The following is a 24809-nucleotide window of genomic DNA, read 5'->3' on the forward strand; positions in this document are numbered from 1 at the left end:
GTCTGGTATGGAAACACCAATGCCAATGAATGGAAAAGCTTACAAAAACTGATGGATACAGCCCAGTCCCTCACAGGCAAATCCCTCCCCATCGATGAGCACATCTACAATGAAGCAGCATCTATCATCTAGGACCCCCACCATCCAGGCCACGCTCTCTTCATGCTGCTGCCCTCGGGAAGGAGATACAGGAGGCAAAGGTCCTACACCATCAGAGTCAGGAACAGTTATTACCCTTCAACCATCAGGTTCCTGAACCAGCCTGGATAGCTTCACTCACCTCAACAATGAACTATTCCACAAGCTACCGACTCACTTTCAAAGACTCTACAACTCAAGTTCTCAGTACTACCTATTTATTATTTAGTAATTGCACAGTTTGTCTTGGTGCACATTGGTTGCTTGACTATCTTTGTGCGCAGCCTTTCATTGACTCTATTGTGCTTATTTGTATCTACTGTGAATGCCCACAAGAAAACAAATCTCAGGGTAGTATATGGTGACATATATGTACTTTGATAATAAATTTACTTTGAATTTTGAAATCGAACCTACATACACCACTTCCACTGTCAGCTTGTTCCATACTGGCATCTCCCTCTGAGAGAAGACATCTCCCTCAGGTTCCCCTCAAACATTTCACCTTTCACCCTTAACCCATGACCTCTAGTTCTAGTCCCACCCAACCTCAGTGAGAAAAAGCCTGCTTGTATTTACCCTATCTATACCCCTCATACTTTTGTATACAACTGTCATTTCATGTCCATTTCCTTCTCCCTTAACTCTACCATTGGTAAGAGAGGTTGTGGTGGTCCAGTGACAGTCCACATTTTTTAACTCCACCATCATGCTGATTTCTAAAGACATTTTGAAAACTTATTAGACTCCCCCTGGCTCCTGCCTGGATGGATTTTCTTTTACATTCTGTGCTATGTAGAGTCATATAGTCATACAGGACAGAAAAAGGCCCTTTGGCCCAACTCCTCCCTGCTGACCAAGAAGCTTAGCTGTGCTCCTCCCCTGAAATCTCCTTTAAACACCTTCCTCATATCTTAAACCCACGCCCTCTTGTTTTTGATACCTTTAGCATGGGAAAGAGATTGACCATCCTCCTGACCTATGCCTCACATCATTTTTTATATTTCTACCAGATCACCTTGGGGGTCAGGGTGGAGATAGTGAAGGTCTCTACCAAAGGAGGTTTAAGACACTCCTTCCCTCTGCTGGCCTGCAGGTCACCCCTCGGCAAGGTGAGGTGATGCACTATCAATTACTCCAAAAGACTGGAAGTAGAGTAAATACTGAAAGGCTTTTATTAACAGTAAAATGGACCCACGTCCACGCTGAGTATCTGTCCTGGACTGAGGGAGGAGCAGTGACACGACCGCCTTTATTCAGGGGTCTGTGGGAGGAGCCGAAGGAGTAGTCAGCAAAGGGGCGTGTCCAGGCGTGTCCAGACAAGTAACCCAGTTACAACCTATATATATATATATGGTTTACCATATCTAGCACCTGCTTTTTCCCCCTCATCAGGGTCACGTGAAACCATGGGAGCAGGCGGTGGATGGACGTATGAGCAGCCGGTGCACATCACAAGTCCTGGTTATACAACCGCTGATGCCAGGCAGACAATCTCTGAAGTGTATTGATAATGGCTGGGGTCACCTGTCTTGTATATGTACTGCCCAGAAGAAGGCACTTCTGTAGAAAAATTTGCCAAGAACAATCATGTCACGGAAAGACCATGATTGCCTACGTCATACGACATTGCACATAACAAACAAACAGGTCATCCATCAACTTCCTTCAGTCCAGGAAAACAAATCCAGCCTGTCTCATCCTTCCCCATAACTAAAGTCCTTCAATCAGGCCACATTCAGGTCGATCTCCTCCGCACTCTCTCCAGTACAATGTACTATCATATCTACACAATGTGGTTGTTGAATTTAAGGAACTAGGAACATGGAACTAGGGAACTAGGGAACTTGGGAATTTAGAGAACTAGGAAATTCAGGACTGCTCCCAGTACACATGGTAACACCTTCAGAAACAGCAAGAGAGACCACATGAGAACATGGCTGGAGGGATGCTGCCGATGTGACACTTGGTGACCAGCATCATGGAAATCAGACTCTCCTCCAAGGACTCTGTCTATACTTCTTGCTGCCTCAGTAAGGCAGCCAGTACAATCAAAAAACCGTCCCACCCCAAATATCCTCTCTTCTCCCCTCCTCCCATGCGGCAGAAGATACAAAAACCTGAAGTTATGTGCCACCAGGCCCAAGGGCAGCTTCTATCCTGCAGTTTTAGCACTTCTGAACGGTTCCCTAGTAAATAAGATGTATGTTTGACCTCACAATGTACATCATTATGAGCTTGCACCTTATTGTCTGCCTGCACCGTACTTTCTCTGTACTGTGACACTTCATTCTGCACTCTGTCATTGATTTACCTTGTACTACCTCAATGCACTTTTGCAATGAATTGAGAGCAACATACACAAAATGCTGGAGGAACTCAGCAGGTCAGGCAGTGTCTTTTGAGAGGAATAAACAGTTGACATTTCAGACTGAAACCCTTCATCAAGACTTGTATACATGACAGGTTTTACATTGTACCTCGGTAATGGATTAATAATGGATTAATTTACCAATGAACTGGGACAGCTGGGGTGGGTACAAGCTGGACAGGTTACACCCCAGCAGAAATGGACCAATATCCTGGTGGGGTGGAACAGCAGGCTGCGGGTGAAGGGATTTGCTGGTGCTTTTTGGGAGTGTTTAAGGTAGCTTGACAGGGAAAAGGGAAGCGATAGGAGAGTCGGGAGAGAGAGAAACAAAACAGGAAGCTGAAATTGGAAATGTGCTAAGCAAAATAAAGAGGTCACGGAAACAAAGGCAAGTAAGGGCAGAAACATGTCAAAAGACAAATTTAAAGACACTTTTATATAAATGCATGCTGTATATGCAACAAAGTGGATGCAAGAATAGTTTAAATGAGTATGATCTAACTTCCATTACAGAAATTATGTAGCATGGTGTCCAAAGATGGGAACTAAATATTCCAAGGTATTCAACATTTGGGAAGGGTAGGTGAGAAGAGGAAAGGATGTGGAGTGGTGTGGGGATGGGGGCTAGTGGTGGCACTATTAGTAAGAGATAACATCAATCCGCAGGGATCCTGCCTCAACACATTGTGGTGTAGGATCAGCAGATGGAGCTGGGTAGCTACAGGGGTCAGGAAACACTGGTAAGGGTTGATGGCAAGTCTCTGTACAGTAATTGTGTTGTAGAACATGATACAAATGAGATTTACATTTAGATTAGCTTTATTTGTCATGTACCTCTACACATTCAGTGAATGTGCTGGTTGCGTCAATGACTAACACATTAGGGTTAGGGTTTTATAACCCTAATGAGTCCGAGAACGTGCTGGGTGAAGCATGTTTGGGCACGAGTATAGCATGTCCGCAACTTACTAACCCTAACCTGCACATCTTTGGAATGTGGGAGGAAACCAGAGCACCTGGAGGAAATCCATACGATCACAGGGAGAATGTGCAGTACAAGCCTCTTACAGACAGCAGTGGGAATTGAACCCTAATCGCTGGCACTGTAAAGCATTGCAACTGTACAACATATTCACAGGTACATGGAAAAGAAATAGTACTGAAATTTTAATCTATATGTTGTCTGAACGAGGCAGGTTAGGACATTTGAAGGACAAACTGATGGTGTGTATAAGAGATGGGCTTCTGGATAAAGAGGTTGAGGATTCAGCAAGGAAACGGGGTGCTTTAAATTTTATTCTGACTTCTCCCATTCCTTTCTAGTCCCGAGGAAGGGTCTCAACCCAAAACCTCGGCTGTTTACTCTTTTCCATAGATGCTGCCTGGCCTGCTGAGTTCCTCCAGCATTTTGTGTGTGTTGCTTTGGATTTCCAGCATCTGCAGATTTTCTTGTGTTTGCTGTAGATCTAGTATAATGTTCTGAGAGATGGTTAATTGGAAATCTGGCATTAAAGCCTTGTGAGGAACAGTGATCAAAAACAACAGTATTTGATATATTAAACACCAGAGTTTCTGCAGAAGCTGGAACATTTGAGCAACACACACAAAATGTTAGGGGAACTCAGTAGCATCTATGAAAGGGATTAAATAGTTGACATTTAGAGCTGAGACCTTTCATCAGGACTCTGACGACCCTTTAAATATAAATATTGAAAGTAACTCAGTTCATTCTGAAAGCAAAGAGTAAAACAAAATACAAAAGTATGTGAAGTGAGTTGGGGAAATGACATTTATATGTTTGACAGTAAATAAATAATCATTAACATTTAAAGAGCTGGTGCACTGTTTACCTGTGATAAACATCTCGTTTAAAAAAAAACAAATAGGAAAAGGGGCTCAGCTGTGACTATCAGAAAATGTTAAAGAAAGTATTAGATCAAAGGAAAAGATTTAATGATGTCATGAGCAGGAAGCCAGAGGTTGGGAAGAGTATGTCAAAGGGAAAAGAGCAGGAGGGTAGATATTGAGCTGAGCTATATAAACCCACTCCACAATCAATCTAACCTATAGCCCTCCATTATTCCTACATCCATATGCCTAAGAGTGCTCCCTATTGTACTGATCCCAGCACATTCCAGGCACCCAGCTCTGTGTGTAAACAGCCTACTTCTGTCATCTCCATAAGCTTTCCTCAACTCATCATAAATGGAAGTCCTCTGCCATTAGCTATTGCCTCCCCGGTAAAAAGACACTGGCTGTCCACTCTATCTATGCCTCATGTTTTTATACACCTCTATCAAGTGGCCTCTCATCCTCCATTGCTCCAAAGAATAAAGCCCTAGCACGCTCAACCTTTCCCCATAAGAGACATTTCCTAATCCAGGCAGCATCCTGGTAAATCTCCTCTGCACCCTCTCTAATGCTTCCACATTCTTCCAATAATGAGGCGACCAGAACTAAACACAATACTCCAAATGTGGTCTAATCAGAGTTTTACAGAGCTTCAACATTACCTAATGGCTCTTGAATTCAATCCCCTAACTAATGAAGGCCAGCACAATATATACCTTCTTAATGACTACCTCGAGTCAAATTTTCAGGGTGAATTTAGATTTTAGATCTTCACACTTCAACTGGTGCTTATGGTCCACTGAACTATCCATGAGCCAAACAACAGGAATTCTGCTGATGCTGGAAATTCAAGCAACACACATCAAAGTTGCTGGTGAACGCAGCAGGCCAGGCAGCATCTCTAGGAAGAGGCGCAGTCGACGTTTCAGGCCGAGACCCTTCGTCAGGACCATGAGCCACTGCTCTCCTTGCAGCCACTGTGCTAAATATGATCCAATGAGCTGCTAAATATCCACTACTTCCCAAACAGAAATCATGTAAGTGGCTATGACTTAGCATTAAAATGAGGGTTTCACAATGTAACATGGGATTGAATGAGAAAGTTGAAGCAAAAGGTGATTTTAGAATGGTATCATTACTACTGTTTTTCATTCAAACCCAGAATGAGTTGGTTGAATCCGTAGTTAACATCATGGAAAAGAACATGGGCAAGAGTGGACTGAATTGGAAAAAATGGGATATGAGACCTTGCAGTGAAGTAATTGAAAGATATCCAAGTCAGTTAAAAATAAACGCAATCATGGGGCAGAGTTCCAAATTAACCAATAGTAAAGGTTCAAGACAATAATTTGGAACTGATTTCAGGAAGGTAGCCTGATAAAACAATTTTTGATGAATAAAGATAGAGCCAATAAAATCATTTAGGAACCATGACGGGGATTGCAGTTCCTTCTGGACGCTGAGGTATTCCTTTTTCCAAGACTATCTTGTGAATCAGTGGGCAAACATGGAGGAAATCTATCCCTATAGTTGCTCTCACTCAAGAAAACACACTGAGTGAAATAAAACCCGTTGTTTCCATTGAAAGTTCTGTACTTTTGAAGCAATATCACCTTTTCCAGTTGACCAGAAACCTTGCTCATCACAAGAAAATTATATTTTTGAATTCCAGTGTAATTACAATTGCAGAATGGATAGAAGGTTATTGGTAATCCCATGACAATGCACGCCTGAAGGCTTCGTCATTAGATCTAATTACACATCTGCACATCAGTGAGACATCAGAATTCTGTAACTCCTGTTACTACTCTTCAACCCTGTATATTATTTGAAGCGACCTTCTGCACCAGACTTCTTAAATGATCACGTTTTGATGATAACGAAAAATGTTGTTGCTGTAATGGACTGTGCATAATGAACGAAAATTAAGTACTCTTTGCTGAAGTTTTAGTGAATTCAGTTAGGGGTCTGAGTTAAATGGCATTGGAGATTCAGAGTTGTCAGCTCAGCTCAGAGAGGGTGTGTTGGTGTTTTGGATCACTGTTTGCTTTGGGAGTGGGTGGATGGAACATGGCCAGACTTTCGCTCCTCACTAATGTGCTATTGAGTCTTGCTGTAATTGCATGCATCTGGATATCAGGCTTAACTCCATGATCCAACTCTCACTGCCAAGATTCAATACACAGATGCTGGCCTCTTGACCGAGGCATGATGGCTTACTCAGCAAGTATCCAACCCCTCCCAGCCTGAACTATAGGTTCAGTGGACGTTGGCAGAGGGAAAAAGAGCAAGAGAACTTCGCATTTAAAGACTCAGCCGGCTCCAACATAGGCACAAGCCTCCCTACCATCGAGGACATCTTCAAAATGTGGGGCCACAAGGAGGTGGCATCCATCATTAAGGATGCTCACTATCTGGGACATGTCCTCTTCTCATTACTACCATCAGGGAGGTGGTACAGGAGCCTGAAGACCCACGCTCAATATTTCAGGAGCTGCTTCTTCTTGTCCACCATCAGATTCCTGAATTTTCCATGAACCCGTGAACTGTACTTCGCTATTCCTCTTTTGCACTATTTTTGTAAGTTACAGTGATTTTTATGCCCTGCACTCTACCGCTAACACAAAACACTAAATTTCATGACATATAAACCTGATTCTGTTTCAAGCCAACAGCAACAAATGCCATCAACTTGTCAGCTGTGATGTACTCCATAATATTCTGCATATCCTGTTGTGACAGGCATAAGGGGAATGTAATGCAGCACCTTAGTTAAGACCATAAGACACGGGAGCAGAATTAGACCATTCAGCCCATCATGTCTGCTCTGCCATTCCACCGTGGTGGATTTACTATCCCTCTCAACCCCATCCCCCTGCCTTCTCCCTGTAATCTTCGACATCCTTTCTAATCAAGAACCTCTCAAGCTCTGCTCCTCTCAAGCCTCTAAAACCATCTGTGGCAATGAATTCCACAGATTCACCACCCTCGGGCTGGAGAAATTCCCCATCATTTCTACTCTAAAGGGAGACTCTTGTATTCTGAGGCTGTGCCCTCTGATCCTAGACTCTCCCACTATTTTTAACACCTTCTCCACATTGACTCTATCTAGGCCCTTCAAATTAAACTCACATAGAAACTTTTTAACAGGGACCAGTTGCTCTGATGTTTATGCAGATATTTTAAAATTTTTCTTCAAACTCATTGGTTTGTTAGTTGGTATCCTCTATCTAATGAGTTGTTTCAATTCTACACTTTCCAAGTAATTTGTCGGTTGTCCATCATATCCGACAACGATAGGAAACTTGTGTTGGAGAGTTTTTAAAGTGAAAAGACATTGCATTGGGGCAGTTCCACTCTCCTGACCAGGGAAGTCCGACAGTAGACGTCAGAACTGGGGTCTCCCTTGGTTACAGTGGATAACCATGATTTCTTCTGTGCCTTGTCATGCCCTTCACTCTCTGCAAAGCGTTTACAGAACTGCCTTCTTGGCCATTGGATCTCACCATTGATCTTATCACCCCAGTCTGCCAGAGCTGACTTCACATGCTAGGACAGGCATGTCCCTATCTCACCGAGGCCCGTCAGCTACCCTCATCTATTTTAGCTTGTCAAAGAGATGTGCCAGGTGGTAGCTGCTGTCACATGTGAGCCACAGGTGAGAGCTGAGTGTCTGATGGGGACCAGAGGTGAGTGAGCTGCCCCAGAATTTACACAACAAGCTCCTTCACCAGAGAAGCTACCACTCCCTCGACACCCCATACACCCTTCCAGATAACATCAATGTATAATGGAGCTACTTTTTTCCATGCCCAGCCACAAATTTCCAATAAAGACACTCTGTTCTGAACTTGGTTTCTGGAGGAGATACCAGGTGGACAGGAAAGGGCATCATCCCTCCTGATTCCAGGGAATCTCTGGCTCATGATCTCTCAAGGTAGAGAAAGAGCTTTGGGAGTACTATTGAGAATTTCAAGGCCATGGGTCAAATGAATACAGAAGACTGCATATTTGGTGAAAGAATTGCACTACCTCACAAACTGCACACCCACCACACCAAGTATCTCCGGTCCCATCCATGATGGGATCTGTGCTTACCGCTCTGGCTTCATTAGTCGCTCAGAACCCATGAACCTGGACTGGGACCAGTTTAACATCATCACAAAAGACTGCCTTTGAAGATGAAGGGAATGTAAAATTCACGGAACAGAATGCTAGCTAGGTCATGAGAACTGATGGCCTAATCCTGCTTGTGTTTGTATTTTTAATGTGCACACTTTGACATTCATGTGCAGAGTGAAAATCTAAGAATAATCAACTCATATACATGTGAACACTGTTGGTTCTGTTCACCATCTGTTTTTTTAAATGTTTGTAATTTTACACTATTTCTGATCCATTCGTACAACTGATGATTTTTTTTTCCACTGAGTATTGCTCTGTGTAATCCAGGGAATAATTCATTCCAATGTTGAATTTTTATCCTTTGAGTTAAAAATTGATTTTTCTTTTAACTTTGGAGACCAAGGCTAATAATTTGAAGTAGAGATTAATTTCTGTGTTAATAATGACGTTATGAAATTTAATGTCTGATAATTACTATTTGTGCAGAATAGGTATGAAGAACCTTTTCTGTGGGAAGGTAGAGAAGTGGAGAGGAAATCACATACATAATATGATTAATTGTGAAGGAATTTGTTCTGTTTCTGTCGTCAATCCAAGGAAAGTTGAAGTAAAAATATTGCAATAACTTTTCATCTCTCAACATTTATTCTATCAAAGATGGTGCCAAGAATTCTTCAAAGGGAAAGATCAGTAATGTAAGTAATTGGAACTTCAAAGATATAAAAAAGTTATCCATTGTTTGAAACAGGAATACACCTGCTTATCTAAGGTTCAATTGTGAAATACTGATCTATAATGACAATATAAGCCTACACAGTGAAAATGAAGGTCTAAGAAAGAGAAACGACAGAGGAGAGGAGTCATTAAGCTGAGAGAAGCACAAAACTGACTGAAATGGCAGTAAAGTTGTTCTGTGTCTGTGTGGTTGCTTCTCAGGTGTCAGGTAGCAACATTCTGTGGAAGAAGCATATCCCGTCATGTGGATGGACCTGCGATAATAGAAATTCGCAAACTTATGCAGCAATATGGTAACATGAACCAAAATTATTGTTACGTATGAGCTAATCGGTCATAGAGCTCCACATTGTGCACAAATGCACTGCATGTTACAAGACCCTTGCATGGATTTCTTATATGATAAGGATCTCTCAATCTACCTTGTCATGGTCCTTACACCTTATTGTCAACCTGCACTGCGCCGTCCCCACAATTGTAACTCAATATTCTCCATTCTATTTATAATTGGTCATTGGTTTAGTTTATTAACGTCACATGTTCTGAAACATTGTTCTGCATGCCATCCATATGGATCATTTGAAAACACAAGTTAGTACCAAGTGAAAAACAATTACAAAGTGCCAAATATAGTGCTACAATTACAGCTACAGGGAAAGTGCAGTGCAGGTGGAGGTCGTTTCAATACCCTATAGAACTGAAGTATAAAATCTCTAATTTTACATTCATTTCTGCTAGTAACAATAACATTGAATGGAGTCATTGAGCAACACAGTCTCGATAAGGCCTCTTTGGACAATGGGTCCATGCTGAACACAGTTCCCGCCCAGTTAGTCCTAGTTTCCGGCATTTGGCCCATATCCCTCTAAGACCCAACCCTCCACGTACCTGTCCAAGTGCTTCATAAATGATACCTATGTACCTGTTCAACCACTTCCTCTGGCAGCTCATTTCACATGCTCACCACCCTGTGTATGAAAAAGTTGCCCCCCGCCCCAGGTCCAGGTTTTTATCTTTCCCATCTCACCCTAAATCTATGTCCCCTAGTTTTGAGGTTTCCTACCGTGGGGAAAAGACTGTTACCATCCACCTCATTTGTGCCTCTCATAGTTTTAAACATCTCTGTAAGATCACCCCCTCGTGCTCCTACACTCCAAGAAATAAAGACCCAGCCTGGCCAACTTCACACGCTTTAGTCCTGGAAACGCCCTTGTTACTCACAATCATCCCATTTTAACCATGTGCTTCCTTTATCCCTTTATATTAGACTTTTGTCTAGCTTTATGTGATCAACAAAACAATTACATACAATAAAATAGAATTTCTGTGAGGTCCTGGTTAACGATTCCTATCAAGAATAAGATTTTCAGATTTATTTGTCACATGTACACTGAAGCATACAGTGACATGCGTCCTTTGCATTAACAACCATGTCAGTTCTAATATCACAGAGGCTTCATCTACAGTCTGGCCAAAACTATGATATGAGGAGGGCAATTCATCCCCCGACTCCAATGCTGAAAGTATGCATGGGTATTATTGTAGCTTTGTATGCTCAGTTCCAATAAAAATCATTGCAGGAAATGTTGGGAAGGAGAACGACCCACACCTGATACTCTCACATCCAGTTTGCTTCAAGGGCTAAAGGTGAATTTCCCCTCCCTGGCTTCCTTAGGTCCCCATGCAGAATACAGGGAAATGGGGAACGTTCTCTCGACTCACCATCCTTCGCTTCAATATTGACAACTGTTGCTTTCTGCTCTTCTTCAACGCCTGCATTTGATTTTTTTGGGATCACACAGCCTTGCAGGCACCATGATTAACAAAGGGAAAGAAAAAAGAATAAGAATTTAGTAATTTGAGAATTTTGTTTGTCGTGGTGAGGATTATGTTCTTGGACATTCCTTCCTTGCGAGGTGTACCTTATGATTATTATATTATACATAGACATCTTATTAGAGAATATTTTATTGAAGAGTTTACAAATGACCCATGAGGTGACAAAATAATGTATCTAAGGCACTGAGAGTTTAGTGAATAACAGTGTTGTAACAAATAACAGGAGAATAAAAAACAGGAAACAGAGAACATATTATAATTGAAGACAAATTAAAATTACTCTCACAAAGTCGCAGGAAAGAGAGCAAGATAGCTTAAGACAGGGAAAACAAGAGTCCAAAGGGTAAACAATCAAAACTTCTAAAAGAAATGGACATTTAAAAGTATATTTAGATCATTCCCTGGGGCTCTAGTCAAATTTCACAGTTTAAGTTGGTCAGGTCTGTAGCAAAAAGGTTGCTTGGCATCATAAATGACAGCTACTTACACTGATATTTACCAGACTTAATTTCCATCCTTCCAAGGTTATTTACCTAAGCTTTGATTAACAAAAATGGGTCTAAAATTTCCGAATTGGAAGAATGCACACTGTTGCAGATATATTTGTTCCCAGAAAGCTCAACAAAATTACACTCCATAACCACATTTTTCAGGATTTTTTTGAAAATGCTTATTTACCTGCTTTGAGAGCAGCATCTTCCGTAGCCTTCAGGAATATCTGCAGGTTGGAAAATAATTAAACTGAATTACTGGCAGCAGGTGAGGTATAGATATTAGGTGAATTGCAATTGATCTAAAGAATGGCAGCAGGTGAGACATGGAGAATGGGTGGAGTTGGCTATATGATGCAGGCAGTAGGTCAAGAAGGGAGAGGGTGAGGTACAAGAAGGTTAAGAACATGGAGAAGTGAACTACAGGCAGGAAGTCATCTGGAGAAGGTAGATGAAGTACAGGTGGCAGGTGAACTACATGCAGAAGAACAGTGACAGGTGAACTAAAGGTGTTAGAGACAACAGGCGAAATACAGGCAGCAATGATTTGGAGCAAAGGCCCAATAATTCCAAATTCCAATGACTAAAATGATGTAGTAAAAGAGATACTGCATAGATTAATTGTATTTCACAGCTCTCTGTGTTCATGAATTATTTATTTCCACATTTTGATACGTCAACAATGGCGATTCATGTAGCGGAACATAAATGATGTCAGTGCCATTGAATTTTGTGGAGTTTACCCGCTTGCTGCCATGATCCCAGCCATGATAAGCAATAACCTCAAGTGAAGATGTAGTCACACCCGTTGGGAAATCAGAAAAGCTGAAAGCAAATCTGATGGGGTGTGGAATCAAATTTCATGTATAGATGTCCTATAATATCCATTATAATTTAAAAAAGTCCTAAAACCATTGTGGGGGTATAGTAGCATAGTGGCTATGTTACTAGGCCAGTATTCAGAGAGGGGGATTATTACATGTGAAGGTATAAGTTCAAATCTCACCATTGGAGTCAGGGAACTTAAATTGAGGCAATTAAGTACATGTAAATTAAAAAGTTGTCATCAGGAATGACAATCATGAACACAATGGACCACTCTAAAAATCTATCTAGCTCATAGATATGTTCAGGGAAGGAATCTACTGTTCATAACCAGTCTGCCTTATTTACGGCAACTGCAATGTTATTAACTGTTATTCATCTCCTGAAGTTGGTCACTCAGTTCTGAGATCAGTCAGGGAAGAGTTATAGATGTTGACTGCATCTTAGGAGGAAGTACAAAGAAATCTTTCATGCAGCCATGGTGGACTGGTGGGTGGATCATCACTGAAATTTCAGTCCAACACAATGATGGCTCATTCAAGCCCACGGCCACTGGTTGGAAATCCCACAGCTCAAAATTGAGCTGTCAAAACTCTTTCAGAAAGTGGTTAAATCATTGGGAAACTCCTTGCACATGAGTGATGGCTTCAAAACAAGAAAATAGATGTAGCATTACAATTCAGCCACCTTTCCGTCCCCACCTCCCCGCCTTCTGTAGGGATTGTTCTCTACGTGACACCCTTGTCCACTCATCCTGTCTCAAAACAACAGATTTCATGACCTATATCAATGACAATAAACTTAATTCCAAAATTAGCCCAACTGTTATCTTAACACATTTGCAACTATCCTCCACTGTGAAGACCGATGCAATGAGTTAACTTAACTTGTTTTATTTCCTGTTATCAATTCACCTGGGCGGCAGGGTGGAGATACGTCTCTACCAAAGGAGATGTAAGACCCTCCTTCCCTCCGCTAGCCTGCAGGTCCCCTTTGGGCAAGGTGTAGCACCTGTTTAGACGCCTCCCCCCCAACCAGGGTCATGTGAAGCCATGGGAGCAGGTGGTGAATGGTCGTACCAGCAGCTGGTGCATATCACTGGTCTTGGATATGCGATTACTGACGCCAGGCAGGCATTCTCTGAAGAGTACTGATAATGGCTGGGGTCACCCATCTTGTAAAGACACTGCCCAGAAAAGGCAATGGCAAACCACTTCTGCAGAAAAAAATTGACAAGAGCAATCATGGTCAAAGACCATGGTCGCCCACATCAGACGACATGTCTCATAATGATGATGATGATGATGATATTAATTGAATAGGCTGGATCTAATGGTCCATACTTCATGATATCGCTGGCGATATACTGCAACATTCTGTAAGCAGTTCACAAAACTGCTGGATATTCTACTTGATTTCCTTCTGAACTATGGTTGCTGCAATCTGCAGCCTGTGATTTCCCTTTAAGAAATGAACTTCTGAACCATCCTAGCAAACTAGCAAGTTTACAGTCTCCTGAAGTATTCAGCGAATTTGACTTTCAGGAATGTAGGTACGGCCATTGGCAGAAGAGAGAGCCAGATTGAAGTGTTGAGGCCCGACTGTGGAAAAGGAACTGCTGTTCAGTCCCACTTCTCCATGCCAGCCAGGACTCCCCAGCTGAGCACATCCCATCTGCCTGTGTTCGAACCACCTCCCTCTCTTCTCCCTACTACCATTAAGCAGGAGGTGCAAGAGACTTGGGTCTCACATCACCAGCTTCAGGAGCAGTTGTTGCCTTACAACCATTGGGCTCTGGACTGGTGTGGATGACTTCACTTTCTCATTGCTGAACAGACTACATAGCCTATAAACTCACTTTTAGGGAGTCTGCCTTTGTTAGGTGTGGTTTTGCATGGACTCGATTGTATTTCTTTATTTTCCTGTGGGTCCCTGCAAGAAATTAAATTACAAAGTTGTATATGGTCTACATACTTCGATAATAAATTTACTTTGAACTTTCCATCCTTGACTCCTTTGCATTTGCATGTCTATGGGAACTCGTACTGTTTGTTTTGATTTTCTCTCAAAATCAGTTTTCTCCATTTTCATGAGCTCTTCAGCTTTTCACTGTGGGATCACAGTTCTCTGGCCTACCGCCAGTCCTTGCCACTTTGTATGCCATATTTTTCAATGTAACATTGTCCTTGACTTCCTTTGTTAACCACAGTCTTAGAATCAGATTTACTATCACTGATGTATGGATTGAAATTTATTGTTTTGGGGCAGTACACTGCAATACAAAAAATACTACATTTAAAGAAATTCTAATAAAGAATTAAACAAACAGTGCAAAAGAGAGCAAACATCATGAGGTAGTGTTCATGGACCATTCATAAATCTGATGGTGGAAGGATAGCAACTTTAAATTCCTGAGTGTCACTATCTCAGAGGACTTGTCCTGGACCCATCATATAAATATAATTGTGAAGAAAGCACGACAGCATCTCTACTTTCTCAGGAGGCTGCGGAGATTCAGCATGTCATCAAAACTTTGGCAGGCTTCTATAGATGTGTGGTGGAAACTGTGCTGACTGGCTGCATTATGGCCTGGTATGGGAACACCAATGCCTTTGAGTGGAAAATCCTACAAAAGGTAATGGATTCAGCCCAGTATGTCACGGGTAAAGCCCTCCCTATTAGTGAGCACACCTACATGAAACATTGCCATGGAAAATCAACACCCATCAACACTGTTCGCTGCTGTCGTTACTGTGCGGTCGGGAATCTTCCGGAGGGTAGGCCTCAAAATCCCCGGCTTTGCCTGCTGTTGGTGACCGAGATTGAGGTTGAATCGTTTGGACAGAGATGGCACTCAGTACTCGGTGTCGGAGAGCTGATTCAGAGGCTCGAAGTTTTCGGATGACTCAGTGATGGATTGTGGTTGGGTACGGCAGGGAGCATTTTTCTTCCTTCTCCCATCTGCGTGAGATGTGGGACATTTGAGTGACTTTGAACTTTTTACTGTGCTCATGGACTGTTCTTCATCAAGTTATGGTATTGTTGCACTGTTGTAACTATATGTTATAATTATGTGGTTCTGTCAGTTTTTTCAGTCTTGGTCTGTCCTGTGTTTTGTGATATCATACCGGAGGAAATATTGTATCATTTCTTAATGCATGCATTACTAAATGGCAATAAAAGAGGACTGCGTGACTTCATAATCTAATGAAAGATGCTCACTACCCAGGCCATGCTCTTTTCTCACTGCTGCCATGAGGTAGAAGGTACAAGAGCCTGAGGACTCGCACCACCAGGTCCAAGAATAGTTACTACCCCTCAATCATCAGGCTTTTGAAAAGGGGATAGCTACACTCATTTAAGGACTCTGTTATAGTGTTATTTCATGCTCGTTATTTACTGCCATTTATTTATATTTGCATTTGCACTATTTGTTGTCCATTGATCCTGTTTACAGTTACTATTCTATAGATTTGCTAAGTATACCCGCAGAAAAAGAATCTCAGGGCTGTGTGTGGTGACATGTTTGTACTCTGATAATGAGTGTTACTTTGACGTTGACTAGAAGCTGTTCCTAAAGCATCGATTCTCCCTGATGGTAGTAATGAGATGAGGGCATGTACCCGCTCTGTGTGCCTCTTTCCCAGGGAATTCCTCTTTCTAATCGGGATAAATTCCTGCTGGGTATTATCCACCAGCTGATATAATATCGGCCACTGTTCAGATACTGACCTGTCTCATAGATTATTATCCTAATCTACCAGTCTGGTCATTCTCCTCTGACCTCTCTCATTAACAACATATTTTTGCCCACAGATCTGCCACTCACTGGATTTCTTTTTTGTTTGTTTTTCACATCGTTCTTTGTAAACTCTAGAGACTGGGGCGCATGGAAAACCCAAGATATCAGCGGTTGCTGAGATACTCAGACCACCCCATTTGGCACCAGCAATCACGTCATGGTCAAAGTCACTTAGATCACATTTCTTCCCCATTCTGATGTTTGGTCTGAACAACAACTGAACCTCTTGACCATGCCTGCATGCTTTTATGCATTGAGTTGCACCACATAATTGGCTGATTAGATATTTGTATTAACAATGTGTACGGGTGTAGCTAATAAAGTTGCCACTAAGTGTATGTTACAACCATCTCAATAAAACCTTACATGCTTCAGCTATTGGGTGTAAGGTCATGTAGAGCTTACACATGAGCACAGTTCCAGACATCGTCTCTGAATTCATTCGTTAACAATGCTACAAGTGTCTACATGGAATTCCTTAATCCAATTTGTTTGCCTCTGTCAAGACACAGGAGACTGCAGATGCTGGAATCTGGAGCAACAAATGATCTGAATGAGGAACCTGGTGGCTTGAGCTACATCTGCAGTAGGACATGGAACTGTCGCCAACCCTTCCCCCACCCCACAGAAGCTGAGTTCTGCTGAGTTCCTCCAGAAGGTTTGAAAAAACATAGATTTTTGATATTCTCAGACATACAAAGATACCAAAATATAAGTAAATATAAACATATGAATGAGGGGCAGGAGTAGCTAAATCATGCCCTCAGAGTTGATCCTCAGTTTAATAAGATCATGGTCAATCTATCATAATCTCAGTCTGTCACTACTATCTACCTTTCACTTCCCTGCTTATAAAGATTCAGTTTCAGATTTGTTAATTTATCACAAGCACATCGTGAAATACACCATCCACTGCAAGCAGGGCTTTCCGATGGCCAAGCATTTTAATTCCCATTCCCATCCTGATGTGGTGATCCACGGCCTTCTCTTGTGCCAAGGTGAGGCCACTCTAAGTGTGGAGGAGCAACACCTTAGATTTCGTCTGGGGTACCCTCCGACCTGATGGCATAGATATCGATTTCTCTTTCCGGTGAACAAATATCCCTCCTCTGTTCCCCACTCCGACCTTTTCCCCCTTCTCCCCTGCCTATTTCTTGCCCTAGGGTCCCTTCTTCCCTCCCTTCCTCCTGTGGTATACTCTGCTCTCCTATCAGATCCCTTCTTCTCCAGTCCTTGACCTTTCTTACCCACCTGGCTTCACCTCTCACCTTCCAGCTGGCCTCCTTCCCCTCCCCCCACCTTTTTACTCTGCCATTTTCCCACCTCCTTCTCTGTCCTGAAGAAGGGTCTTGGCCCGAAACGTTGACTGTACTCTTTTCCATAGATTGCTGCCTGACCTACTGAGTTCCTCCAGCATTTTGTGTGCATTGCAGTCTTCATACAACCCAGCATCTGGATTCCCAGCGTCTGCAGACTTTCTCGTGTTTGTGAAATTCATTGTTTGCATTGACAACCAACACAAACTAAAGATGTTCTGGAGACATCCTGCACGCCCTGTTACACATTCCGGCGCCAACATAACATGCCCACCATATGATAATATATTTGTCATAAAAACATCAAGGACTTTTTTTTTCCATTTCTCTTCAAAGACCAAAGCTCCTCTGAGAGAAAAATCTTCACCTGATCTCTGGCTTAAGTGGGCATCCTATTAGCATATTTAAAAGACAACGTCTACCTCTATTAAACTAATAACCACCTAGTTCTAGGAGCTGAAACCTTTGTGCTTTGTCTGCAAGAATCTTACCTCATGACTACTCACAATTTTCTACAGACACAACTTTGGAAAGGTTGTTTCAATTCAGCTACCAAAGAATTTGGTTTAGAGCAGGGGTTTCCCACCTGGAGTCCACACATCCCTCTGTTAATGGTAGGAGCCCCATGGCATAAAAAAGGTTGGGAACCTCTGGTTTAGAGGGACATGGACCAAATGCAGGCAAATGGGACTAGCTCAGGTTGACAACGTGGGCAGCAGAGATCAAAAGGACTAAAGGACCTGTTTCTATGCTCGTTAATGCCATGATTCTGTGACTTGAGTTGCTGGTAACAAAAACATCCTGGAGTAAGTAATAACCAGCCTCACCTCCTCCAGCGAGGTATCAGATACTCCAAAGCTGCTGAGGCCTAAATCTTGCAGCGTCTCCTCAATTTCACGGAACAGGCTGGCGTAAGCACGATGTTTGATGTCTTTACTTGGCAGCAGGTAGTACAGCTCTTGACCAACGTTCTCTATCAGCTGGGCCTCAGGGACATGGTGTTGGATGAGCTTTGTTAATGTGTCTACGTCACCTGGAGAGAGATATCAACAAGAGGTACAAGAAGGCATTACAGTTTACAAAACTCAGTCAACGCCCTTCCAACGCACACAATCCATTATCATTTGTGGCTTAGAATTAAAAACCTTCGGTTAAACTCAGTGGAATTTAGAAAAGTGAGGGATAATTTCATTGAGACTCAAGATGCTGAGAGTCTGTTTTTTGAAGTGAAAGAGTTCAGGATGGGGAAGGGGAGGTCACAACATCAGGAATTCCCAGCCCAGTCACCTGAGGATGTTCAGTTATTGAGGTGGTACAAGTGGTGCATGTGAGCTCAATTTCAACATTTAAGCGAAGTTTGTATAAGTATGTTGACGGTAGGGGTATGGAGGGCTGTGGCCCCCGGTGCAGGTCAATAGGAGTAGGCAGTTTATGTGGTTTTGGCATGGACTAGATGGGCTGAAGGGCCTGTTTCTGTGCTGTCCTTTTCTATGACTACCGCGCAATTGGCATATTATTTGTCACGTGCATCCAGATACAGTGAAAAGCTTTGTTTTGTGTGCTATCCAGATAGATTATTCTTGTTGAATTTATTAGACATGGGGAAAACGAAGGACCAAGAGGAGGGGACTTGGACTTTGACTTTGGGTGAAGAATTTGAATTGCCGTGATCAGCTGCAAACGTGTTAAGTGATGAGGCAGGTTGATGTGACCACTTGTCCTCCATCTACATCCAGTGGCTACATTCTACGTGAAGCTAAGAAATATAAGCCTTGAACCGTGCTGTGGAAGCAGTGAGATGAATTGTGGAGGCCAAGTCTGAGGGTATGTTTAGAGCAGATTAACATTTCCTGATCGGTCAGGGCACCAAAGGGTATGGCGAGAAGACAGGTGTATGGGGTTGAGTGGGATCTAGGACCAGCCATGATGGAATAGCAGAGCAGACTCAATGGGCTGAATGGCCTAATTCCGCTTCTATGCCTTGTGGTCTTATGGCCTGTTTCTACACTGTATGACTCTATGAGTGAGATACTGGCATTCACATGCTGATATGACATTCAATAACACCTGCTATTTTAACAAAATCATTCATCCCTAGCGTTTTACAAATGCATGTATCTGTTAAAGCAGCAAAAACTAGATTGGCATGTGAAAGGGAAAGTATTAGTTTGGATGCTAATTTCACACACAATTATTTCTGCATGAGGCTAGAATAATCGATGATAGAAAATGAATGCGAGTCTAATGAACGAGGGACACTTTGGAGGGTTATTGAGAGATACAAAACCCCTTGCACTGCAGCCTTGGATAAGATGCTGTGCTGCAGCTGAGAGCCTAATGACATTTCCTGTTGGCTAACCTTGCAGACTTAACCTTTCAAACGTTGAAGAAATAGTTCTCTTCCTGTCGAAACAACAACATCAAATGGGAATTCTTGTAATGGGGGAAAGGAACTAGCAGTGTTACAGGGAGGGATAACTCTGTAGCAGTAACATTAGAAATGACACTAGACTATTGCTTGCATGCTTTGTGGCATCAGTTCCCTACCAGTGCCTAACTGAGGGCAAACAAACCTAGAACACAGCAGAGAAACAGGCCCTTCAGCCAATGATACCTGTGCAGATCACGATGTTAGACCAAACTAATCCATCCCATCCGCCTGCACGTAGCCCAGAGCCTTGCAGTTGCTTCCTGTCCGCGTGACTTTCCAAGTGCCTCATGAACTTTGGCATTGTATCCATTTCCACCAGTTCCCCTGGAAAGGCGTTCCAGCTTTTAACCTCTCATTGTGTAAAGTACTTGCTCTTTTAAATCTCCTTCAAACATTCCTGCTCTCACCTTAAACCTATTCAATATAGTATTTGACATTTCCATCTGGGGTTGTAAAAAAGACCCTGACTATTTATCTATGCCTCTCATAATGTAATATGCTTTTAACAGGTCTCCACTTAGCCTCTGACGCTCCAGAGAAAATAAGCCAGGTTTGTCTACCCTCTCGTCATATATAAAACTCTCTAATCAGGACAACATGCGTTTGCGCACCTCTTCTGTCCCTCCCCAACTTTCCCATGTGACCAGAACTACACACAATATTTCAGATGTGGCTGGAGCAAAGTCTTATACAGCAGCAACATGAGTTTTCAATTTTTATACTCAACACCCCGAGTATGATCTGTACCTTCCTTGTTGCCCTGTCCATTTGCAGGGTGCTATGGACTTGCACCCTAGGGTTACTCTATACATTTGTCTTCCCAAAGTGCAACACCTCACACTTCTACAGTCTGGCTTTTCTCTGTCCACATTTCCAAATGGTCTATATCCTGTTGAATCCTTCCTCACTATCCTCGATTTTACCAACTTTAGTGTGTCTGAGAAACTTGCTAGTCAGCCCACCTACACTTTCATCCAAGTCATTTATATATGTCAGACACTGATCCTTGCACTACTGTTCATAGATCTCCAACCAAAACCCCACCCTTTCCATCACTTTACTCTGTTTTGCTTGGTCAACCTAATTTTGAAGCTAATCTTCCAAGTTTCCACGGTCCTAAGTGACTTAATCTTCTGGATCATTCTGCCAAGAAGGACCTGGTCAAATGCTTTACTAAAGATGGGAAATATCTGAGAATCTACCACATTTTTGTAATTAATTGGCAGCCTGGATCCGTCGGCTAGTTCAGAGGGGTTCCTACACGGCAGGGAGAAATGATGCCACTCGCACGCGTGGATAGAACGTCTAACGCTAAGGTGGGTGGCGGGTGTTGGGGTGGGGTGGGGATTGTAAACCGTACCATCAGGCTCCTCTTCTGGGAGAGTCTCGTCAATGGGGAAACAATTGGAACAGGAACAGCTGCAGCCCGGTTCACAGGTACAGGTCGGCTGTGGTAGTCGGTGGGTAAAAGAACAGCAGGCGTCAGTCAAAACCGCACAGCAGCAAACAGAATTGATTCCACAGGATGGTCTTACATCTGTGTGAGAGAAACTCCTTGACCTGTTCCAATTTTAGCTTCATATTTCTGACCCACTTCCCTGAGATCAGTTATATTGTTTCTGTGGCAATGTTTCCCTTGTACAGTCTTGGGTAATTTCCTGAGGCTGCTTTACCAATAATCATCAGGAAAAGAATCAGGGAAATACCTTTCCATTGACATGTGCACTAGAGATGAATGCACATTGTCAACAGCCTGCTCCTTCATGAGGTATGATCTACCCCCAGAAAACAGAGAACCCCCGAGAGCTGCACTGATGCCCTTCCAGACTGCGTGGCCTGTCCTGTAGTCCACCAACTTACCGCTGCGTCTTGCCTCCGCCGCTTCACTTTCTTCATGCTGCGGACCAGGGTGAGGTGGAAGCCAGAGCCAAAGCTGTTCTTCAGGAATAACGAGGAGCCACAGCACTGCAGCTTCCCCCTGGAGACGATGGCGATTCGGTCGCCGAGGAGGTCAGCTTCGTCCATGTGGTGTGTGGAGAGGATGATCGTTCTACCTGAGGGCAACAGCATGGAAACTTTTTATCCTTCTTGGGGCTGTTACTGGGAAAATTAACACTGCCCAGCAGGGGGAGCTTTTCCACCAGCCGGCGTTGCCTGCTCCATTGTCCTTCACACTATTTCTCAGGTGGAATAAAACATTTTCCCAATAGCTTCTCACACAAAACGCTGGATGCACTCAGCAGGTCAGACAGCATCCATGGAGGGGAACCACCAGCCGACATTTTGGGCCGAGACCCTTCAGCGAGACTGGAAAGGAAGGGGGAAGAAGCCAGGATATGAAGGCGGGGTGGGGGGAGGGAAGGAGTACAAGCTGGCAGGTGATAGGTGAGTAACGCACACGAAAAGCAGGAGGAATCTGGCAAGGTGGGCAGCATCTTCGGAGAGGACTGATGAGGATCTTGGCTGAAACGTTATCTTTACTCCTCTCCATTGATGTTGCCTGACCTACCGAGCTCCTCCAGCTTTTCTGTGTGTGCTACTCTGGATTTCCTGCATCTGCACAATCTCTTGTGTTTGTGTAGGAGATAGGTGAGACCTCCTTTCCCTCCCCCAGCTGGCTTCTCCCCTCTTCTTTTTTGGTCCTCGTGAAGGATCACGGCCCGAAGCGTCATCTGTTTATCCATTTCCACTGATGCTGCCTGACTTGCTGACTTCCTCCATCATTTTGTGTGTGTTGCTCTGGATTTCCAGCACCTGTAAAATCCCTTGTGTTTACCCTGTCAATAGTTCACCAGTCAATGTGATTACAAGAAATTTAATCATTTTGGGGTTTTTCTGAGCATGGTTTTGGACTGGTGGAAACATAATGAAATATACACAAAATAAAGACAAAAGCTTTTTATTAAACCATAAGACATAAGACACAGGAGCATGATTAGGCCACTCAACCCACCGAATCTGTTCCAGTATTGCATCTTGCATGAACATTTCGGAACATCCTTGAGCATGCTACAGCTGGTTCAGTCCATGTTGTGATGGTGGAAATGTGCCCTCCAGTCTTCCCCATGGCAAACGGCAAAAAACAGTGCAATACCAAGATAATTTGCTTTCGTGATGTAGATCGATGGATGGCTATTGCTCGTTGAATCCCTCTTCCTCCCCTCTCTTATTTTTGCTTCACCCCCCCCCCCCAAATCCCCCATCCACATTTGTTTTACTTGTTAGCTCACAAGCTTTCTTCTGAATGGGGCAGCGCTGTAGCATAGCAGTTAGTGTAACACTTTACATCGCCAGAAATCCAGGTTCAGTTCCTAACACTGTCTGTAAGGAGTTTGTACATTCTCTCTGTGTTTCCTCCGGGTGTTCCGGTTTCCTCCCACATTCCAAAGATGTACGGGTCAGTAGGCTAATTGGTCACATGGGTATAATTGGGCGGCACAGCCTTGTTAGGCCGGAAGGGCCTTTTACAGTGCTGCGTCTCTAAATAAAAATAAAATACCCAAACCACTAGCAAGACTTTACAGATAAAGACTTAGATCAAACTTGGCCTGTGTCTGTGTTTGACTGTCTTTGACATTAAGTTGTTTAAATTCCATTGCTCTTGCAGAGTAAATATTAATCCAGTTACGTCCCTGTGCACAAAATGAAGGAAGAGTCATAGGACATAGAATTTAGAACATATAAATCTACAATGCATTACAGGCCCTTCGGCCCACAATATTGTGCCAACCACGCAACCTACTCTAGAAACTGCCTAGAATTACCCTACTGCATAGCCCTCTATTTTTCTAAGCCCCATATACCTATCTAAGAGTCTCTTAAAAGACCCTATATCCGCCTCCACCACCGCTGCTGGCAGTGCATTCCACGCACTCACCACTGTCTGTGTGAAAAACTTACCCCTGACATCCCCCTTGTACCTACCTCCAAACACCTTAAAACTATGCCCCCTCGTGTTAGCCATTTCATCCCTGGGGAAAAAAAGGCTTTGGCTATCCACCTGATCAATGCCCCTCATCATCTTACACAACTCTATCAGGTCAACTCTCATCCTCCGTCGCTCCAAGGAGAAAAGGCCGAGTTCACTCAACCTGTTCTCATAAGGCACACTCTCCTGTCTAGGCAACATCCCTGTAAATCTCTGCACTCTCGCTATAGTATCCACATCCTTCCTATAGTGAGGTGACCAGAACTGAACACACTACTCAAGGTGGGGTCTGACTAAGTCACTCCTGAAAGGTTTGACTTTGAGTTCTGTTTCACAGTGTTGTGGGATTTTTACTGCTACCCTAGAGAACTGATCAGCCCTCAGTGTAAGGAGGTATTCCCACTGGTGCAGTGCTAGACCACAACATGCTCTCTGGAGCTCAGTACGTGCTCAGTCTTCACACTCAGCGCTGAGAGAGTTACCACCGAGGCACAAGAAAACCCGATGAACTACTTACTGGAACAATTGGGAATGTATCAAGAATTTAAAAGCTTTGGTTAGTCATAAATTCCTTATCCATCAAGTTTCACATAAAATATTTAATTATTCTGTTTATTAGTATAGGTGCAACTATGTACAATAAAACTGCGGACAATTGCCAGAAAAGAGGGTGGTTGGAAGATGTGGAAGATGAGTTATCGACATATTCTGCCTTGTGGTTCTTTGACTGTGATGAGAGTCCAGATGTCCTCATGCATGAAGTTACTAAACACAGCTGAATAATCTATGTTCCAGCTGAGAGGCTGCCCTGGCCAAGAGTGGCATATAAAAAAAACAGCAAGGACACAGAACTAATTTACAGCGAACTGCAGGGGAGAGGCCTTCTGAAAATGTGACATAATAGCACAAACATCTCAGCTCAGGAAGGGAACATATTTCACAATATTACCACATGGA

General features: G+C 43.1%; 1 protein-coding gene across 3 annotated transcripts in view; it reads right to left on the minus strand.

Moving 5' to 3' along the window:
* abca4b (ATP-binding cassette, sub-family A (ABC1), member 4b) overlaps positions 1–24809 on the minus strand; it is a 173075-nt gene that overhangs the window by 56602 nt on the left and 91664 nt on the right. For 2 of the 3 annotated variants that reach the window (XM_072273475.1, XM_072273477.1), the window contains 5 exons: positions 21785–21978; positions 21285–21372; positions 18321–18526; positions 11738–11777; positions 10943–11023 (listed from right to left, as the gene is read on the minus strand). In XM_072273475.1, the coding sequence (XP_072129576.1) occupies positions 10943–11023; positions 11738–11777; positions 18321–18526; positions 21285–21372; positions 21785–21978 (609 nt within the window). The remainder of the gene's footprint in view (positions 1–10942; positions 11024–11737; positions 11778–18320; positions 18527–21284; positions 21373–21784; positions 21979–24809) is intronic. The other variant, XM_072273476.1, reaches the window with a different exon arrangement.

The sequence above is a fragment of the Mobula birostris genome, chromosome 12 (genome assembly GCF_030028105.1).
Source record: "Mobula birostris isolate sMobBir1 chromosome 12, sMobBir1.hap1, whole genome shotgun sequence".
NCBI lineage: Eukaryota > Metazoa > Chordata > Chondrichthyes > Myliobatiformes > Myliobatidae > Mobula > Mobula birostris.